Source organism: Ipomoea triloba, chromosome 2, assembly GCF_003576645.1.
Source record: "Ipomoea triloba cultivar NCNSP0323 chromosome 2, ASM357664v1".
Lineage (NCBI taxonomy): Eukaryota > Viridiplantae > Streptophyta > Magnoliopsida > Solanales > Convolvulaceae > Ipomoea > Ipomoea triloba.
In genome coordinates, this window is record NC_044917.1 from 9,774,526 (window position 1) to 9,796,791 (window position 22,266).

At 31.9% G+C, this 22,266-nt stretch overlaps 1 protein-coding gene across 1 annotated transcript; it reads left to right on the top strand.

Annotated features, from left to right (window-relative positions):
- Nucleotides 1–15,752: 15,752 nt before the first annotated feature.
- Nucleotides 15,753–18,881, top strand: LOC116004473 (LRR receptor-like serine/threonine-protein kinase GSO1). The gene has a single exon (XM_031244539.1). It carries the CDS (start codon nt 15,864–15,866, stop codon nt 18,789–18,791), a length of 2,928 nt encoding a protein of 975 aa, XP_031100399.1. The 5' UTR covers nt 15,753–15,863; the 3' UTR covers nt 18,792–18,881.
- The last annotated feature ends 3,385 nt before the right edge of the window (nt 18,882–22,266 follow it).

Sequence of the window (22,266 nt, forward strand, 5' to 3'; positions counted from 1 at the left end):
GGATCAATTATTGTTTTAGAATGTAAGAATATCTTAGGAGAATTTTATGCAATTGACCACAAAAATAACTACCATAAAATTAAATATGAAAAATAGAAAAGATATCGCCTATTAGCTGTTGAGATATTCAAACTTCATTAGTTTTGTGTGTATGCATTAATTAGAATCAGATGTAGGGAAGATAATCCGTTTGCTATATTATTATATTATAATCTCAATTCTCAACATTCATCACAACTATCTCCCCTTCCATGTAAGCCACCATTATTTAATATAATGTTATTAATTGTTATATTTAGCGACGTTTTCTAGAGCGAAGGTAAAATCATTACTTGGAAGGTGTCACTTACAACCATGCCCTCATCACAAATTTCGTTGAAGATCATCCGAATTTCTTTAACTTGATTTAACACAAATTTTGAGTCAACCATTTTATATCAATGAATTGACCAACGACAAACTTCTATGCCTTGGTGTCTTCACTCCTATAGTTGTGGTATAAGGACTCCCACACCTCCTTAGTTGCCTTCAATTTGTTATAAACATCATATGATGAATCATTCAAACCATTTAAGTACGTGATTTTGGGAGAGGAAGTGAAAATGCTTCCAAGCTTTAAGCCCTTAACCACACTAACGGTTTGCACATCGATCTCGGTCCACTTCACATAAAAAGCCTTATTGGTCAAGAACCTTGCAAGGTCGATCGTGGTTAAGTAGAATAACATCTTCTATTGCCACATCTTGAAGTCCAACCCATTAAATTTCTTTGCCTTTTAGTTGAACCACTTGCTACTGTCACAAACACATGAATCATAGGGATAAAACCTTACGTGCCATCAGTCACTAGATTTCCTGTTTGTGAACCAACATTCATTGAAGCACCAAACTATGAGTTTGCATCATTCATGAAAATTTCATTTCCCCATTGTATCAATTTAAATTTTTGTGAGATTCATTTTGATTGATTGGTTTTAAGCTAATACGAATTTTTATTAAAAAATTGAAATAAATATTCCTCAAAACGGTTAAATCAAGGCATGTAAAACATACTTTTCTTAAACAGATTTGCTTCTTCCAGAGCATGCTAAAAGTGTTAAATTATCAATTTCCAATGATGCAATGGATTATAATAGTAAATTTGAGCACTCAAATATAATTCTTTAGCGAGCATGAACAAAAGGAACACGAAAAACTTAGAGAAGGTTAGAAGAGTGTTTTCTAGGGGTTGAGATAGTACTTGAGCGAGAAAGGTGAAAGAATTTTTTTAGTGCAATATAAAACATTATGCCCAAGAGTTAATTACCAAAATGGTCCCTTGACTATTACAAAATTACCAATTTGGTCATCAGCTATATTTTTTACCTGATGAAGTCCTCAACTTTGTAAAAGTTAACCAATATGGTCTTCCGTCCAGTCAGGCATCAAATTTATGTTTAAGTCGAGGGTAATAATGGAATTTCACTATGATTGGTCATTTTCTCCTCTTATTTAACCAGAATAATCATAGCTTTACGCAATGTTCATCCATTTCTCCATTTCTTCACTGAATGAATCACCATAGTAGAGAAAGACACGACTTCAAGAACAAATTCAAGATATGCAACGTTCGTATGCCGACATCGAGGAGAACAATTGTCGTTCCAGGGTTTACTATAGTGACGCACACATTTCTTATTGTCACTGTGGACAAAGATTGAAAGTACGAACATCATGGATGAATGAAAACCCTGGAAGAAGGTATTGGGATTGTGCATACGATAACCAAGTAACACTGATTTTTTTTTTTGTTGATTGTGAATTTATTTATTTAATTATTTGGTATATTCACATATTTTGTATATAGGGGAGGGCTATTGGTGGATGTGGATTTGTGAGATGGTTTGACCCACCAATGTATTCAAGATCGAAGGTGATTATTCCCGGATTGCTAAGAAGAATAAACCGCAACGAGCAAGAAATTGAAGTCCTAAAAGCAAGGCTTGGAGATACTGACAGTACTAAGACTTATAATTCAAGTGTGAAGCAAATGTTAAAATGTTTGTGTGGAATTGTGATTTTTTTATATATATTCTTTAGCAATGTTAGAACAATATTCAAAACACAATGCAATGGTCCCCATAAAAACAATATTCAAAACCAGCCTACATGGTGATCCCCATGTGTTTTATATTTTGTTGGAACAATGGTCCCCATACAAGATAATATTAAAACCACTCCCACACAAATTCAGATTCGTGAATTTCCAGACAATATTCAAAATCATGGTGGCCCCATGTGATTTTGATGGCACATTGGTCCCCATTACAGACAATATTCAACTCAGAACAATTTATATGTGTTATAGCAGCGACAATCAAAAGCAACATTATAGCACAAACAAACATAGTAGTGACTGTCAAAAGCAACATTCAAAAGCCAAAAGACCACCCATTACGACAACATATCTGAACATAATGGTACCCATTACCCAAAAAGGCACAAATTCGGTATATCATTGTCAAAAGCTAACTACAGAAAGCAGTGCACTTACTTGGTGGAGGGTATAGCACGAATCTCACTTGCAGTTGTGTCTCTCGACCCACTCCAAGGTTGCATCTTGCTGGGGAGACCTCTAGAACCAATGTCTTGATTAGAATCAGTTGAGATTTAGGGAGCACGAACCACTGTCAAGCCCTAGCTCCCAGTCGCTCTCGCATATGATTTGGGAATATAATTTTGATTTAGGGCTTTTATAAATTGGGAAATAAGTTACTAAGGAATTAATCTACTATATTAATAAGTGGGCAGCCCGGGCTGCTCGGGGGAACATCTTGAAATTTCTTAATTACCCTTGAATTTAACATGTGTTACACTCCAAACCTAATGGAGAACCATATTGGTTAACTTTTACAAAGTCGAGGACTTCATAAGGTAAAAAATATAGTTGAGGACTAAATTGGTAATTTCGCAATAGTCAATGGACCATTTTGGTAATTAACTCAGATCTGATACCCAACTACATTTATATATAGGAGAGTTGAAAGTAATTAGCACTAATGGTATTAAAAAAATTTAGAGTGATTTCCATTTTTGGTCCTACTGTTATTGGGGCATTGCCAATTTTAGTCTAGTTCATCAATTTTTGCCACATTGCGACCAGTCTTATTTAGTCATTGCCACTTTTAGTCCACCGTTAAAATTTTCGTCAAATGACCGTCCAAAACAGGGGTATTTTGGTCTTTTCATACTTTGATCATCTCCTTTACCATTTGCAGTGGTTTTTCTTACACATTTTCATCAAATGAAGAGGTCCGGCGAAAGCCATAGCTTTGTAATGTGGCTCACATGGCTTTCGCTGGACCTCTTCATTGGATAAAAATGTGTAAGGAAAACCACTACAGAGGGTCAAGGAGATGATCAAAGCATGAAAAGACCAAAAATACCTCAGTTTTGGACGGCCATTTGATAAAAATTTTTAACGGTGGACTAAAAGTGGCAAGGACTAAATAAGACTGGCCGCAATGTGGCAAAAATTAATGAAGTGGACTAAAATTGGCAATGTCCCAATAACAGTAGGACCAAAAATGGAAATGACTCAAAATTGAATTTCATATCCCTCACTTTAATCTAAAATAGCCCTAAAGTTACAACTGTTACAAAATAAATTTTCAGTTTGAAAATTAGACTTTTAAATTATAAGTCCTGAAACTGATGAGAATTTGATCACCTCAATTAAATTTAGAATATCACAAAACGAAAGAAGTTACACATCAGTAGAGACTACTGTTCCAGAATAGCACACCTTCAAAAGACAAGTTTTAACTGAAATATTCTCGACCAAGCAAGAGATCCTTGGTCAATTGGTAGATCTTGAGGCAACTTGATAGAATATAGCCTACTAGAAAATCTTGATTCTACAAGTGGTTCCTAATATGCCTAGTAGATCTTGATCCCAGTAGCGAATTTTGGTCAAACTACTATTATTGCACATCCTACAAAATAATTAACCACTTAACATGTTGTTTTAAACTAATTTTTCAACAAATAAGTCCATAAACTTTGCTTTACTAAAGGCTATCTAGTGCAAGGTTCAAATTCAACCAAGGACTAAAAAAAATAGAGGTATAAATTGAAATAATATATTGAAAAAATATTAATACAAGTGTCATTTAAAATACCACACTAAGAAATTTTTAACGATATATTTTTTATACATTGAATTTATTTATCTATAAAGAAAAAGAGAATAATATGCTTAAGTTATGATTGATCAATTGGTACTATATATAGACATGCAATCTATCTAAATTTGTAATGAATTTATAGTATTGTTTTAATGGACTTCAATATAGACCTACGTTTGGACTAGGGTATGATTTGCTCCTAAAATATGACACTACAACTTATATCACTATAGATTTTAATGTGTTGGCACGTACAAAACTGTACAACCAACACCCAACTCACATGTTATGTATGTAAGCTCGATGTATTAAGAAGCAATTGTTAAATCGTCGAAAGTTATATCACTTTTAATTCAGTCTATTATTGTTTACGCTTTTTTAGGCTAAGTTAAAATTTTGAAAGGGCAGACAAAACTCGAAAGCACCCCTTCTCCCGAAGTTGTAGGGTCATTTTGTCGAATTTCTTGAAAGAATCTCTATCTCCGTAAGAGAAGCAATAGAAAGGCCCCTTCGTAGGGCTTATACATAAACTCTTTGCTTTAGTCCATCCCAATGCATAAATGCAATTCATTATTTATCAAATACTAATTTTAACGATTTAACTAAGTTAATTAACAGATAGTTAAAAAAAAAAGTTAATTAACTGATAAATTCACAATTATATTTACTATAAACATCTAAATCCTCATTATCTACATCATCATTACATGCACCGTACCAACAAGGCATTGAGGAAGCATTATTATTAGTATAAGAATTGAAGATTGAAACTTGTATGATAATAGAATGCTTTGTCAGCATCAAAATTGAACCAATATTATCTGAACATCATTATTGACCAGACATTACGCAGTTCTGTAAACTATACAATAATGATTCCCATCTTATATTTCAATTATATGAGTCTCTAGCTTGTGATTGTTCATTATTATTCAACTCAATGCTTATTGCTATATAGTATCCACCAAATCTAGAGTAAATTAAATATGAGATACAATAATAATATTTATTTGGAAATTTTAGGGTCTGTTTACTAACACAAAACTATTTTCTGTTTTCTGTTTTTCAATTTTTCAGTTTTCATTCTCTGTTTTTCATTCTTTGTTTTCTGCTTAGAAAACTTGTTTACTAACACTTATTTTTTCAAATTTATTTTTTCAAATTAACGTTATAAAATTAACAATAAGTTTAATTTCGAGTTATTTTTAGACCTTATATTTAAAATATTTTAAAATATATTTGATTTAAATAGAATAAATATATATTTTACTTTGAAGTCCAATATATGTAAAAAAAAAATACATTTGATATCCGGACCAAATTTATATATGTATATAACATAAATAAAAATATATTTGAACCAATAACCTATTAAGTTGACAAAAAATTTAGTTTAGATAATATTAATATTTTTTGAGCTAATATTTAAAATATGTTTTGATATATTCATTTGAATGACATGACATATATGTAATATATATAATTTTTATTTTGAATTCTAATATAGTAATATATGTGTGAAATTTCGATATCTGATATCTGGACCAAAATCAATCATCAATTAAGTTCAACAAAATATAAAGCGTGGTATAGATTTCAATTTTTAATTTAGATAATGTGAATATGTATAATTTTAAGCATAATCAAATAAGTTATGTTTAAATAAATAATGTAAATAGAAAAGATAGAAGATGATGATAAGTAAAAGAAGATGATAATAAATGTAATCATAGTAATGAATAAATATGTAAGTAGATAATGGTAAGAATGTGGTTATAATGACATATAGTCTAATAGATAGATGATAGCTGATTCTGTTTTCCATTTAGAAAACAGTTTTTTATAGTGTTTCAGTTTTCTTGAAAACTGAAAAATTATTTCCTGTTTTCAAAATGGAAAACTGTGCTAGTAAACATGTTTTCTGTTTTCTGTTTTCCAGTTTTCAAAATTTCCAGAAAATTAAAGAAAATTTCCGGTTAGTAAACGCACCCTTACATTTTTAATCTTTTTTTTTTTAAACGTATGAGGGGAAAAAACATAACAAAATTCAATTGTAAGTACGTAGGTCACATAGCCCCAACAAAATTAACAAATAACAATGGTTTGGCCTCATAGTGAACATCCACTGAGCTACAAAATTAGTCCGACTACAACGTACCAATAATCGAATCTAATGGAAACATTTTTAATCATTGATCGAGTTATATATGTGATTATGTGTGACTAGTTAATTTGTTCTATCATAATTGATGACATACATTTAAAAAATTAGTTATTAGGCATGCTAACTTTGTACCATTTTGGCCCATCACTCTAATATTTTCTATCAATATCTACATGTATGATCTATAAACCCTAACAATGAAGGGTGCATGCTAGCTATACATACACTAATTGATCACGAGATGCAAATGTTACCCTTAATTGTGTCAAATTTGTACATATATAATTGAGAGAAACTAAAATAATTCTTTTAGTAAAAAAAGTGTTTTTTTTTATCCTAGTAGTAATGTGGTGTTTGGTAAATAGTTGTTAGTTGATTGAGTTAGTAGGTTTGACTAGTTAATAACATTGATTGGTTGTAGAAAGATGTTTGGTAAATTAGTTATTAGCTAATAGCTTATTACATGCAAAATGATTTTCTCAAAAAGTTTATCGAAAAAGGCTGCTTTGAGCAATTTTTTTGAATTTTAACTTTTTGGAGCAATAAATTATTGTTACAAAAAGCTAATCAATCAAACACTCATATTGACTATTTAACAAAGTCAAATAGCTAATGGTGGTCAAAGAAGCCAAATTGGCTGATAAGCTAACCATATATATTAACCAAACAAGCTAAGATCAATATTAAGGTTTGCATGTTAGAAAATGGAGGCTGAAAAATGTTAGGTGAGAAACCAAAATCACACAAATTAGCTGACACATCAAAAGACTAATTTTGTAAAGACTAATTCTGAGAGACTAAAGAAGATTAAAAACGCAAAGTTTCCTATTTAGTTTATTTAGTTTTTTGAGATCTGAACAAGTGAATATGAATAAATGGCTAAATGCTTATAAAGATTTATATGACAATATGAGGCCAATTGATGATACATCAAATTTCTTTTAACTACTTATGTCATGGTTAATGCAAGTACTATTTTTAATCAATGGACCACCTCATGTCCTCATGCCTTAGTGGATAACAGCAAAACATATGTGGAAGCAAAAGTGGGTTATGATTTATCCATCACTAAGAAAATGTTGTATCAAATACGGCGGCGAGACAATTTAAAAATGTTGTGATTTAATTTTTTTTTTAGTACTACTGACTTTGTTACAATGTAGTATATGTTCGATATATACTTTTTCAATCTATTAAAACACAAAAAGTCAATACTGATTCCACTTATGCTCAAACTTATGACTATTAAAATTTTTTCATTTGATTTCTTTTTCTTTTCTACCATACCTTTTTTCTCTTTAGGAAAAATTTGTCACATTCTCAACTTAATGAGCACGCTTACAGTTTCTTTAAGGAAGATACATTTTTATTTTTATTTTGTTTTGTTTTTGGTTTTGTTTTTGCCATAGATTCATGAACTAACATAGTCAATGGTAGAATTAGAATTAGAATTTTGAGTCTTTTATTTAGAATATATTTCACATACCTAATTAAAAATCTCATTGAAAAGTAACATATAAGTGAAAGTTAGAAAGTTATGAGTTAGAAGTTAATTAATTATGGAATTGTTATGTGATTGGATATATAAATTTTTGATAAAATTAACTATTAAGTAAGTTGATATAGGTAAAACGACATAAAATGATATCATTGTATATATTTATTTTATTAATGAATTATTGGTATGGCTTACTTTTCTTTTGAAGTGTAGCTAACAAAGGGGGCGATGATATGTTTAGTCTCAAAGCTCTCAATAGCTAGCTAGGGTTTCATCTCATTCATCTAAGTTGAGAATTTATCCATGATTTCTTTGTTTGTTTTGTTCTATTTGAGCCTCCGCTTAATAGATTTATCTTGTGAGCTACTTCACTTGTTCTTCCCAATTTGGTTGGTTAGCCTTGGATTCAAAGGCTCAATGAGCTCTGATACCAAATGTGAACTAGATCTTGAACTACTAAATTGTTCCATAAATCAAAACAACATGGAGGAGTTTGTAAAACTTTTTTTTCAATGATTTATTTTATTAACAATAAAAAAAATTGACTCTCCCACCATTACACATTCTTTATCAAAATATTCATATACATAGTTAAAGTTTTTCACTTTTTCATATGTAATCTATTTGTAATTTGATTATTTGATTAGATATGAAGTGCTGCATATATTATATTTGTGTATGCCTTACGTGTGTGTGTCTATATATATATATATATATATATATATATATATATATATATATATATATTATAGGTATATAATATAGCAATGATATATTAGACATTTTAAAAAGTGTCATGAAAAAGTTTAAACGAACCGAACATGTTAATTGAATTCCCAAGTAATTTAATTGTTATGTTTCCAAACATGTTAATTAATTTTCCTTGTAAAATTATTCCCATCAAATATATTCTCAAGAATTTAATTGACGTGAAAGTACCAAACGGCCTCTTAAAAAACATATGCATAATAGTCTCACCATTAAAATTGGAATTAAACCTAACTACAATGAATTCTTTCTACTGACAATGCGGCATTTCATGCAGAAAATAATAAGTCAATTTTATATTAAAAAATAAATAAGATTTTAAAAATAATTCCAATTACTCAATACATATATACAAGGAATGAATAACTTATCTTTGGTTTACCATTATAAAAACCATCAATTATATACCTTCTCCTTTGGATTTATGCACGTATTTAATACTCTTTGTCCTTCAAGTCAAATCTCAATTATTATACATTCATTCACTTCTTTAACTCGGAATATTTTCTGTTTGGCTACTATATGCACTCCAATTATTCTTTCAGGAACATTGGACCAACTTTCTCACATTAGGTAAAGATAAAAAATACTTTTTTATTAACATTAAAATAAGAGTAAATTTCACCAAAGGTCCTCCGAATTTGAGGCATTACCAACTTTGGTACTCAACTCACAAACCTATCATAATAAGTCCTCTAACTTCTCTAATAATAGCCCTCTGAATTTGAGATGCAACCAGCTTTAATCTTCAATTACAAACCTACCACAATAAGGCCTCCAACTTCTCTAAAATTATCACAAATGGTCCTCTGTTTTTTTTTTTGTTTTATTATTATTATTATTATTATTATTATTATTATTATTATTATTATTATTATTTTGTATATGAGTCTTAAAAATTGTACATTAGAAACACACTTATTGGATTTAAATCTACATATTATGTATTTTGGATTGTATAGGTATTAGTTTGATAGATTGAATATAATATCCAATACTATGTATTTCTATATTTTAATCACAAATAATTTTTATTTTTTTCTTAAGTTAAATTGTGTCATTTAAAAACAAATGTTAGAATTTACCAATTTATTTTCACAGTTATGAAACTGCCCAATTGTAAACCCTAAACATTAACTAATACGGAGTAATTTTGATTTTTTTTTATTTTTACCGTACTTGGTAAAAAATGGTAGATATAATAGCTTAACTCTACTAAATTTTCGTACTTATGAAAATAAAAAAACGTGTAAAAATTTTCTATAATTGTTGATATAAAGGAAAATATACTTACGTTTTTTTAGAATACGTGATTTTGTTGACAAACAAAAAAATTACTTTCCCCATAGTGTAGACCATTTCAAACAACAACTCTCTCAAACTCATTGCAAATTTTGATTTTAAGGTTATCCTTATATTGAGTGAAAAGAAAAGTGAATATTACTACTTTGCCCTCTAATTTCACTGTACTTTTACACAAAAAAGAAAAAAAATCAATGAAGGACTATTCGTGGTAGCTTTAAAAAAGTTGGAAGACTTATATTGTGGTCTTAGACTTGTAAGTTGAGAACCAAAGTTGGTTGTGCCTCAAACTCAGAGGATCTATAGTGGGATTTGGACCATTAGTGATAGCTTTAGAAAAGTTAGAGGACTTATAATAGTAAGCTTGTAAGTTGACGACCAAAGCTGGTAATGCCTCAAACTCAGAGGACCTTTAGTGAAATTTACTCTTAAAATAATATTACTTATTCTACTTTAGATTAGATGCATAAGGCAAATTATATTGTGAACGACGATCCACCTTGTAAGGTGGATCATTGACATAAGGTACATTTTATTTAAATTAAAATTTAGATGATCACAACTTCGCCAGACTAATCATAAGTCCACAGGACCCCGCCTCTAGAGTCACTACGAAGGGAAATTGCGAGTAGCATAATCAACCCACCGATCATATTCTAGTTTTCATGTGTACACAAGAGATCGGACCCAGACCTTCTAGTATATATCATTGTACCTTTTTTTTCTAGTAATGTACATTCAAATAATGGGCCATCAGTATACAAATAATGTACCTTCAGTATATTAAAAATATAATTTATGTAAGTGATCTACCTTATAAGGTAGACCATGGTCCATGGTATAATGATTATTGGATGTGCTTATAATAATATACAACATTTTGCAAGTTAAAGCATGCATATATCTAATTCAACACTTCAAATTCCATAAGCAATTTTATAATAAATGTCAAACTTTAAACAACTCCCATGCATCAAAACATACCAACATGACGATTGATGCATGGTATATAAAACATGACAACAAATCCCCATAGCATGGATGAAATCATCCCATCCATATATATATATATATATATATATATATATATATATATATATTATGCATGCATGCTTCAAGTGGATGGTAACCAAGTCTTTCACCTTGTGGAAGACAAGATAATTCTAAGCAAGAATGTTGTTGTTTGGCTAGTGCCTAGCTAGTGCGATGCTATATTTTGACTAATAAAACCTACTAATTCTACATATCCTCTTCTCTGGATCTGTTTCACACTCCCACCCTTTCATATATGGCTGCTGCACTTATCCTACCTAACCATTCTACAAAAATCATAAAACCTTGTTAAACAATTGTATATTGATCAATTATGAGTATTCGATCTCACTGTACGTTTCTACTTAAAAAATTGGTGAAGGAAGTAAATCGCATGATATGTTTCAACTGATTCACAAGCTTCTAAATACTCGTACACTATTGTCCACATCAAAGTTATTTTATCCCTCTCTTTAGTTAATTACGGAGTAGTATTTTTATTTTCATGTAAATTTTGTTTCGATCTCTCTTCTTCTTAATTTTTTTTTTTTTAAATTGTGACATTATATTAAGAGAAAGTGACGTGTATATATATATATAATTGACAAAAATGCATGTTATCATGATCAAATAGGATACCTGTATTAAGTGAACTACTTTGTCTTTTTATGCTTTGTCTATTCTTGATATTTCAAGATCCTAGCTAGCACACATATTAATATATGCTTTCTTCAATTCTTCCCCTTTAAGTCTTGTTTCAAGAATTCACATGCCTATACTAGGCGGAGCAAATGGAATATATCTGAACTTTATTTTTATTTGATTTATTATTTGTTTTTTCATTTCAAGTATTGATAGATAAGCCATTGAAATAGGTCAAATGTGGTTGTTATGCTCTTTCTGTTTTCTTCTAGTTTTAAAATTGGGATTAGGTGGGATTTGGTTGAGGGGAATCCCATAATATTGTTTTTGTAAATTCCCATTCACAGTTGTTGAAAAGGCAGAACTAGTACAAAATGAGAAAAGTTAAAAACACTAAATATTTAATACAAAAGGTGTATACTTTTTATTGGACATACAATAGATTATTAAAAATGTAAATATACTGCCTCACCAAACACTAGAAGAAAATAGTAAAATACTTGGAGCCAATCCCTAGCCATGTTGCATGCTTGCATACTTGCAAGTGCTTAATCTAACAAATAATAATAATAATAATAATAATAATAATAATAATAATAATAATAATAATAATAATTATTATTATTATTATTATTATTATTATTGTTGTTGTTCCATTGAATTGGTTTACTAATTGTGAAGTTTGGAGCCTAATTTATGATATTAAACAGTTTATTATATTAAAGATAATTGTAAAGTTTTATTATTTATGCTTTTTGTCTTAGCTATGGGCATGCAATTCAATTTATCCATTCCTGTTATGGTTAGGAGGAAGAATTAGGGAGGGAATAAATTGTAATTCGATTGGAAAAGAATAATGTCAGAATAAAGCAGGAATATAAGTTACATTGTTTGGTAGGGAGAAATAGAATTATTGGAAATGAGAAAGGAATAAGTGATATTGCAATTCCCTCAAATGGAGAGATTGCAATTCCCTCAAACCAAACACCTTAATTTAGGACACCAAAGAATTATCTTGTAAATGAATTCCAACTACATTCAATAGGTGAAACCTAAACCTTTATATCTTTCTCCTGAACACTAAAAAAAAAAAAAAAAAAAAAAAAAAAAAAAAAAAAAAAAAAAAAAAAAAAACACCCCANNNNAAAAAAAAAAAAAAAAAAAAAAAAAAAAAAAAAAAAAAAAAAAAAAAAGAGAATACATGCCCTAAGGGTCAAGGCATTGGTCTAATGGACGAGAAATTAGGAACCCTCACTCAAGGCTTGCTTATAGCGGTAGGACGAAAGTTCGATTCTTGCTATGAACATATATAACTAGTATAAATTGTCTTGATTTACCTATTATTAATTAATGGCTTTGAAGAAAAAAAGACATATATTGACTTCAAATGGATGCGGAAATAATTCTCATATAAAGAGTGAACCACTATACAATTATGTCTAGTTTATTTTAATTATTATTTCAATTTTCATTTGTTTTTAATTAAGAAAATTTAAGTCTAACACTAAATTGGATAAGTAAGTGGTGCTACAAATGCATCTTTTGTGCTCTTCTTGTGGTTTACATATCAAATAACATAATGAGTTTATACTGATTATGTTGACTATGGGTTTAAACATAGAAACTTTGTGGTAGACTTTTTTTTTTTTTTTTTTTTTTTTTTTTTTTTTTTTTTGGTTTTAGGACAATCGTCTCATCAATCATGTTATCACTTATGTGTCCTAATTTTGTTTTGATACTAAAATTAAAAATTCATAATATCAAATAGTTACGTTGAATTTTAACTAATTCGAAATTGGATTATTTTTAAAAAAAATTCCATTTCAATGCTAAATTAATTATTCTATTTAAAATATAAACACAAAATGTTTCTTTAAATAAACGGATTCTTTTGGTCAAACAATAATTTAATAATAATTGCGTCACCTATTTATAAACGATTTTCACATTAAAAGAATGACAAAATAATTGTATTCTTGAAGTTAAACTATATTATTTGCTGTGCAAAAGTTGGATAGCGATGGGGTTGGTGCTGCAACATATGCTTTGGTTCAGTGGTTCATTGTACATGCCTATTTGACAACAATAACATAGTGGGTTTGGACCGATTATAAGTTTGACAAATGGTTAACCTTGTTTGACAACATCACAACTCAAGCCGCAATCCAACTTCTTTCAATACATCCTAATCCAATGTTTTTTTCTTTAAACGAGAGATACGCGCAACCATTATTTGACTATACACAGTTATAATTAACTGATTCAAATAAAAAAGGTCAATAGGCTGGTTATGCTGAGAATCGAACTTATAACTTTGTGATTACTAAATTAACATCCTGATAAACTTGACAGAGTTGTTCCCTAATTTTTGTAGTGTTAATACTATACTACATTAACCATTATATTACGGAGTATAAAATAATAAAACTTTGAAATGCTATAAATTATCATTTACTTTGACCTTTCCACAACGATATCAACATTGTGGTCTTAAGATAAGGACTAACTTTTAGGACTCAAACTCGTGACCTGGCTATTATACTATGTATTTATCACTACACCAAAAATTATACATTGTAGTTAGGCGTAACTTTATTTCCTTACACCGCTACTACTTTTCTGATAGGCAGAGTGCTAACACCTAGACTTACTCTTTAAACCTCTACCCAACAATCTTTTAGCAACACGATTCTGAACTTGAACCTTTATCGGCATCTGCCCCAACACTTTATATATAGTGTTATATGCCTAAATTGAGTCCAAAAAAGTTTTCAAATTGACCAATATGAAAAAAAAAATAAAAAATTGGAACGTAATTCTGAACTTGAACCTTAATCGGCATCTGCTCCAACACTTTATATAAGTGTTATATGCCTAAATTGAGTCCAAAAAAGTTTTCAAATTGATCAATATGAAAAAAAATAAAAAAAAAATGAAGCGTCTATAGTAATGGGCCGGGATTAGATTGGAGTTGTTAATTGTTCGAGTCATATTACTTTCATGTAATTTTGTATGAGACCATTTCACGTGAGAGGTGAGTAATAGTTTTTAATAAAAATAGATGTTTTTTAATAGGTTAATAAACATTATTTAATTTGTTAGCATCAATTAATGTATTAAAATAGTGAAATGACGAATTGATGCAACAATAATGAGAAAAACTCCACCTTTCAAACATAGACACTTTACACGATCTTATCTTCATATAGTTCATCATCTCGATAGCTACTAGGTTACCCAGACATGCTCCATATTTCTATGATTGCATTTAAGAAAAAGAATCTTATATACTTTTTCAACAGAGATCATGATGGAATAAAATGAGAAAAAATAACCCATAACTTAATTTTAGGAATAATACATTGACTATTGGCATTTGTCAATTTTTATTTTTAACTTTCAATGAACCATAAATGGTTAATTAACTATTAACTTTTATCAGTTTTCATCTTTGACTTTCAATTTATAGTCAAATTGTCTCTTAACTATTGATGATGAACCCAGGCCAATGTATTAAGTTTACAAATCCAATTTGACATCTCAATAACAAGCGAATTTTTACATTATTGCCCTTAAATTTAATGTTTACTAAATAAATATTTATCTTAAGGATCAAATTTTGAACAAAATAAATAGTCAAGAGATCATTTATGGGGGTGTTTGGTAAATTGCTGTTAGCTGATTAGGTTAGTGAGTTTGATTAGTTGATAGCATTAGCTGATGGTAGAAAAATGTTTGGTAAATTAGCTGTTAGCTGACTACATGTAAAATGACTTCCTCAAAAAGCTGATTTAAAAAGTTGTTCAAAGCAGCTTTTTGAATTTAGCATCTTGGAGCAATAAGCTGTTACAGAAAGTTAATTAATCGAACACTTATATTAGCTGTTTAACAAAGTCAAACAACTAATAGTGGTCAAATGAGTCAAAATTGACGGATAAACTAACTATGTTACCAAACAGAACCATGGTCAAATTCAAACTTGATGATGAAAATTGGTAAATGTCAATAATCAATGGATCATTTATGGTCTAATTGAAAATTAATAATAAAAATTGATAAATATAAATAGTGAAGGGACCATTCTTGGAATTAACTTTATCTTAAAATTTTATTTTTTTAAATATCTGTAAATAAAACTATATAAACTCGCAAGTTTCTATCATACATACTGACACCATATCAATTCTCATCTTTCCTGCAATCTCTCTTCAAACATTTCCAAGCCATGTAACTAAAGAATCCATTTTTGTTTTTCCTTTTCTGAAACTATTTCTACAATCAGATATCAAAGAATGGGAAGAATTCATATTTTTCATCCACTGCTCATTTCCCTAATACTCTGCAGTGTTGCTGCAGAAAATTCATCATCATCTGATGCATATTGGCTCCTGAGAATAAAATCACACCTTGTTGATCCGTTTCGGGTTCTCGAAAACTGGAACCCACAAACAGATTTCTGCACCTGGAGTGGAGTATCGTGTTCGAAAACCGATCAGTTCCACATTCTTGGCCTGAATCTTTCTGCAGCAGGGATAAGTGGTCAAATATCTGCAGATTTCAAGCACTTTTCTGCTCTCCAAGTTCTTGATCTTTCCATGAATTCTCTCTCGGGTTCGATCCCGGGTGAGATTGGGGAGATTGAAAGCCTGAGGGAGTTGCTGCTGTTCTCAAATTATCTCACTGGGGAGATTCCTTCAGAGCTGAGGCTACTGAGGAGAATGGAAGTTCTTAGGATTGGAGATAATATGTTGAGTGGGGAAATTTTGTCAGGCATTGGGGAGTTAACAGAGTTGAGAGTTTTAGGGCTTTCTTATTGTCAATTCAATGGGAGCATACCATTTGAGATTGGGAATTTAAAGAAATTGGAAATTCTTGATCTGCAGGAGAATAGTCTGAGTGGGCTTATTCCAGGAACCATTGGTGGCTGCACTGAGCTTCGGGTATTTGTAGCAGCGAATAACGGTCTGACCGGGGAGATCCCGCCCTCGATTGGGGGGCTCGGATGGCTCGAAATCTTGAACCTGGCTAACAACACTCTCTCGGGATCAATCCCGGGTGAGCTGAGGCGAATCCCGGGGTTGAAGTACTTAAACTTGCTGGGAAACCGGCTCGGTGGAGAAATCCCTTCAGGGCTTAACCATTTGGCTCAGCTTCAGACACTAGACTTGTCTAATAACAATCTCTCAGGGCCTATTACCCTTCTCACCACACACCTCAAGAGCCTTGAAGCCCTTGCTCTTACTGGCAATTCTTTGACAGGAAATGTTCCTAAGGGCTTCTGTTTCTCCAATTCTAGCCTTCACCAGCTTTTCCTGGCTGATAATTATCTCTCGGGGAGCTTCCCCGATGAGCTGCTCAAATGCTCGTCTCTCCAGCAGCTCGATCTCTCGGGGAACGCCTTTTCAGGAGGTCTACCGCCCGACATTGGGAATCTCGGGAGCCTAACTGATCTCTTGCTCAACACCAACAGGTTTACAGGAGCTATACCTCCTGAAATTGGAAACCTGAGCAAATTGGTGACTTTCCATCTCTTCGAGAACATGATCACCGGGGGGATCCCTAGCGAGTTCGGGAAGCTCCCGAGCCTGGAAATCTTGTACCTCTATGACAACCAGATCTCGGGGAGTATCCCGTGGGAGCTGATGAACTGCTCGAGCTTACAAGAGATCGATTTCTTTGGGAACCAGCTCTCGGGCTCCATTCCCGCCACAATTGGGAGGCTAAAGAATCTCCAGCTTCTCCAGTTAAGGCAGAATGACTTATCTGCCCAAATCCCACCAAGCTTAGGCTACTGCAAGAAACTTCAAAGGCTAAGCTTAGCAGACAACAAGCTCTCAGGACCCTTGCCTGCAACACTAAGATTCTTATCAGATCTTTTCGTCTTTAGCCTCTACAACAATTCACTCGAAGGCCCAATCCCCGAATCGTTTCAAAGCCTCAGAAACCTCAGCATTGTAAACTTTTCGAATAACAGGCTAACTGGAAAAATCTCCCCACTCTCCACTTCAGATTTTCTAACCCTTCTAGACCTGACCAACAACAGTTTCTCTGGCACTGTTCCATCCAGCCTATCCAATGCGAAAAGCCTTAAACGCCTCCGCCTTGCATACAACCTTCTCTCGGGCAACATCCCTCCCGGGATTGGCCTATTAAAGAACCTCAACTTCCTCGATTTGTCCTTCAACAAGCTGACCGGAGAGGTGGGCTCCGAGCTCTCGGGGCTAAAACAGCTTCGCCACCTCCTCCTCAACAACAACCAAATCGCGGGGGAAATACCTAAATGGTTAGGAAATCTACAAGACCTCGGGGAGCTATATCTGTCATCCAATAACTTCAATGGAACAGTCCCTCCCGAGCTCGGAAAATGCTCAACATTGCTCAAACTTTCCCTCCATAGCAACCGATTATCCGGTCCAATCCCATCAGAACTCGGAAACCTAACTTCCCTATATGTCCTGGATCTCCATGACAACAATCTCTCCGGCCAAATCCCATCATCCCTTCAACAATGCACCAAATTATACGAGCTGAGACTATCCCAAAACAACCTGAATGGCTCGATCCCCCTCGGGCTCGGTTCACTCACAGAATTACAAGTGATCCTGGACCTGAGCAACAACAATCTCTCAGGCAAAATCCCACCATCATTGGGGACACTTTTGAAGCTAGAGAGACTAAACCTCTCTTCCAATCAACTCCATGGAGAAATCCCACAATCCCTAGAAAAACTCTCCAGTCTCCACAACCTAAACCTCTCATATAACCACCTCCAAGGACAGCTCCCCGAAAATTTCGCAAGATTCCCATTAGCCTCATTCTTAGGGGGGAATGGGAATCTTATGCTGTGTGGCCCACCACTGGAATCTTGCTCAGAATCAAGGGGACAGCACAAGAAATGGGAGCCATCTGATGTGGCTGTTTCTGTGATCATAGTGGCCATTGTGTTCACGGCCAGTGTCATATGTATGGCTCTGATTTATGTCATGCTGAGGATGTGGTGCAATTGGAGAAAGGTCTCGGTTTCTTGCTCAGAGGATGGTGGGGCCCATCAGGAGCAATTCAATAGGGAAGAGGAGAAGTATTGGGTTTATGGGGAAGAGATTAAGAGTACTGGGGAATATTGGAATGTGAATTCCATGGCATTGAAGGATGTTTCTACAGGATCATGCATTTTCCACCTTAAGCTCAGCCCAGAAAGCACTGAAAATCCACTGATTTGAGGATTATTGTTTTTTCTTGTTTCTCAATTATAGCTTTCATTCTTTGTCTAGCTTGCAAAGTATATATTTTTTTTCAACTTTCGATAACAATCTTCTGATCTTCTTCCCTTTTTCTACATGTTATTAAGAAAGTTAACTTGGCATGGCTTGCAGAAGAACATACATGGTTTCTTCACTTTCTTGCCAGTTGCCGACAATACTCAAAATACGTTTTTTTTTTTTTTTTTTTTTTTGTTTGTAAATACCCTCTGTTAGTGCAATTTTTATGTATTTACTCAGCTTATTTTTGGAAGAACACTAGAGAATAGAAAGTTGTTATATTTATATAAAATCATTGTATTGTGTCATCATGAATTACACATTAATTTACTAGAGAAAATAATATAGCTACCTCCATGGTTGATACGTTTTAATGGGCAAAAGACTGAAATGACACTGCATGCAATTTAATTGACAAAAATGAGAACGAATTTTAAAATTGACAACAATGTGAAAAACTCACTTGGGACATGCGTTTGAGGTCAGTAAAGCATATCCTACATGCGTTCTATTATATATATATATATTTTCTTAATACAGAATCCAATCTGGGACTTGCGTACGCATGTACCACTTGCGTTTTAGTAAAAAAAAGAAGAAGATAAATTTGGGTTAAAAGTTGGATCAAGTTCACATAAAAATATAATATGATAAATTTAGGAATATGATTGGTTCATTTTGAAATCAAGTTTAGGTTAATAACAAGCTTATCAGGTTCACATGTTCGTCTCAGATAAACATTTGGATCAAGATAAATAAATATATCCTTTAAATAAAGATTTTAAAACCATAAATAATTATATAAATATTTTGTAATAAATCATTTGAAATAAAGAGTTTAAAATGTTTTATCTATAAGATCATTAGGCAAAACAATCGTAGGAAGTAAAAATTATACATAGCTTTATTTTGAAACTTGAATAAATAGGAGTTTGGAAAAGTATTTTGGGGTCTCACATGATTAGTCTAAGGGTAGTCTANCGTTTTTTTTTTTTTTTTTTGTTTTGTTTGTAAATACCCTCTGTTAGTGCAATTTTTATGTATTTACTCAGCTTATTTTTGGAAGAACACTAGAGAATAGAAAGTTGTTATATTTATATAAAATCATTGTATTGTGTCATCATGAATTACACATTAATTTACTAGAGAAAATAATATAGCTACCTCCATGGTTGATACGTTTTAATGGGCAAAAGACTGAAATGACACTGCATGCAATTTAATTGACAAAAATGAGAACGAATTTTAAAATTGACAACAATGTGAAAAACTCACTTGGGACATGCGTTTGAGGTCAGTAAAGCATATCCTACATGCGTTCTATTATATATATATATATTTTCTTAATACAGAATCCAATCTGGGACTTGCGTACGCATGTACCACTTGCGTTTTAGTAAAAAAAAGAAGAAGATAAATTTGGGTTAAAAGTTGGATCAAGTTCACATAAAAATATAATATGATAAATTTAGGAATATGATTGGTTCATTTTGAAATCAAGTTTAGGTTAATAACAAGCTTATCAGGTTCACATGTTCGTCTCAGATAAACATTTGGATCAAGATAAATAAATATATCCTTTAAATAAAGATTTTAAAACCATAAATAATTATATAAATATTTTGTAATAAATCATTTGAAATAAAGAGTTTAAAATGTTTTATCTATAAGATCATTAGGCAAAACAATCGTAGGAAGTAAAAATTATACATAGCTTTATTTTGAAACTTGAATAAATAGGAGTTTGGAAAAGTATTTTGGGGTCTCACATGATTAGTCTAAGGGTAGTCTAAGGTGTGGTTTGTTCTTTCGGCTTTGTTGGGAAATATGGCAGATTGGCAGGGAAATGTAATGGCTAACAAGGNCGTTTTTTTTTTTTTTTTTTGTTTTGTTTGTAAATACCCTCTGTTAGTGCAATTTTTATGTATTTACTCAGCTTATTTTTGGAAGAACACTAGAGAATAGAAAGTTGTTATATTTATATAAAATCATTGTATTGTGTCATCATGAATTACACATTAATTTACTAGAGAAAATAATATAGCTACCTCCATGGTTGATACGTTTTAATGGGCAAAAGACTGAAATGACACTGCATGCAATTTAATTGACAAAAATGAGAACGAATTTTAAAATTGACAACAATGTGAAAAACTCACTTGGGACATGCGTTTGAGGTCAGTAAAGCATATCCTACATGCGTTCTATTATATATATATATATTTTCTTAATACAGAATCCAATCTGGGACTTGCGTACGCATGTACCACTTGCGTTTTAGTAAAAAAAAGAAGAAGATAAATTTGGGTTAAAAGTTGGATCAAGTTCACATAAAAATATAATATGATAAATTTAGGAATATGATTGGTTCATTTTGAAATCAAGTTTAGGTTAATAACAAGCTTATCAGGTTCACATGTTCGTCTCAGATAAACATTTGGATCAAGATAAATAAATATATCCTTTAAATAAAGATTTTAAAACCATAAATAATTATATAAATATTTTGTAATAAATCATTTGAAATAAAGAGTTTAAAATGTTTTATCTATAAGATCATTAGGCAAAACAATCGTAGGAAGTAAAAATTATACATAGCTTTATTTTGAAACTTGAATAAATAGGAGTTTGGAAAAGTATTTTGGGGTCTCACATGATTAGTCTAAGGGTAGTCTAAGGTGTGGTTTGTTCTTTCGGCTTTGTTGGGAAATATGGCAGATTGGCAGGGAAATGTAATGGCTAACAAGGTGCACTTACCGTGGTTCAATCCCTCAGTTCCGAAAGTCATGCTTCTTCCTATGATCTTATCATTCTTGATGTTAAAAATTTACTGAGTCAATTTGCTAATGTTGCAATATCTTTTGTTAAACGTTATGCGAATGGAGTTGTCTACTTGTTAGCCCGGGACTCTATTTCTAATGCAGATCGTAAGGACTGGTTCTTTGAACCTCCTAGCTTCATCTGTAATTCTCTCTTTTATGATCTTTCTTAATGAATTGCTTACTATTTTCAAAAAAAACAAGGGGCACGCATGTGGCTGCGATTTGATGGACATCTTGGTTCACCAGTCCTCCCTAGGTCTTCGCTCCCATCGACATTTTGTTTTCTCGGCCTAGTCTGTCAATGATTGTAGGCTAGTTAACTTGTTGGTTGGCAACTTCCAAATAGCTCCAACTAGTTAGTCTGGGTCGTAGGCTAGTCTGACATGTTTGTTGACAACTTCTAACTAGCTTCCCAAAGGGTCAATTGGTTCGTAGGTTGGGCCAGTTGGTTAGGTTCTTTGGGAATGTATTAACTCCTTATTTTATTTATTCCATTGTTGCCCAATTGCAATATTTTGTTTTATAATCTAATTACCCGATATCAACATAGTTTTATACTAAGCCTGATCCGTTAAAACCATCAATTATTATTGTTGTTGTTGTTGTTGTTGTTA

Coding starts and splice junctions, on each gene's coding strand:
- LOC116004473 (XM_031244539.1), top strand. CDS start 15,864: ATGGGAAGAATTCATATTTTTCATCCACTGCTCATTTCCCTAATACTC.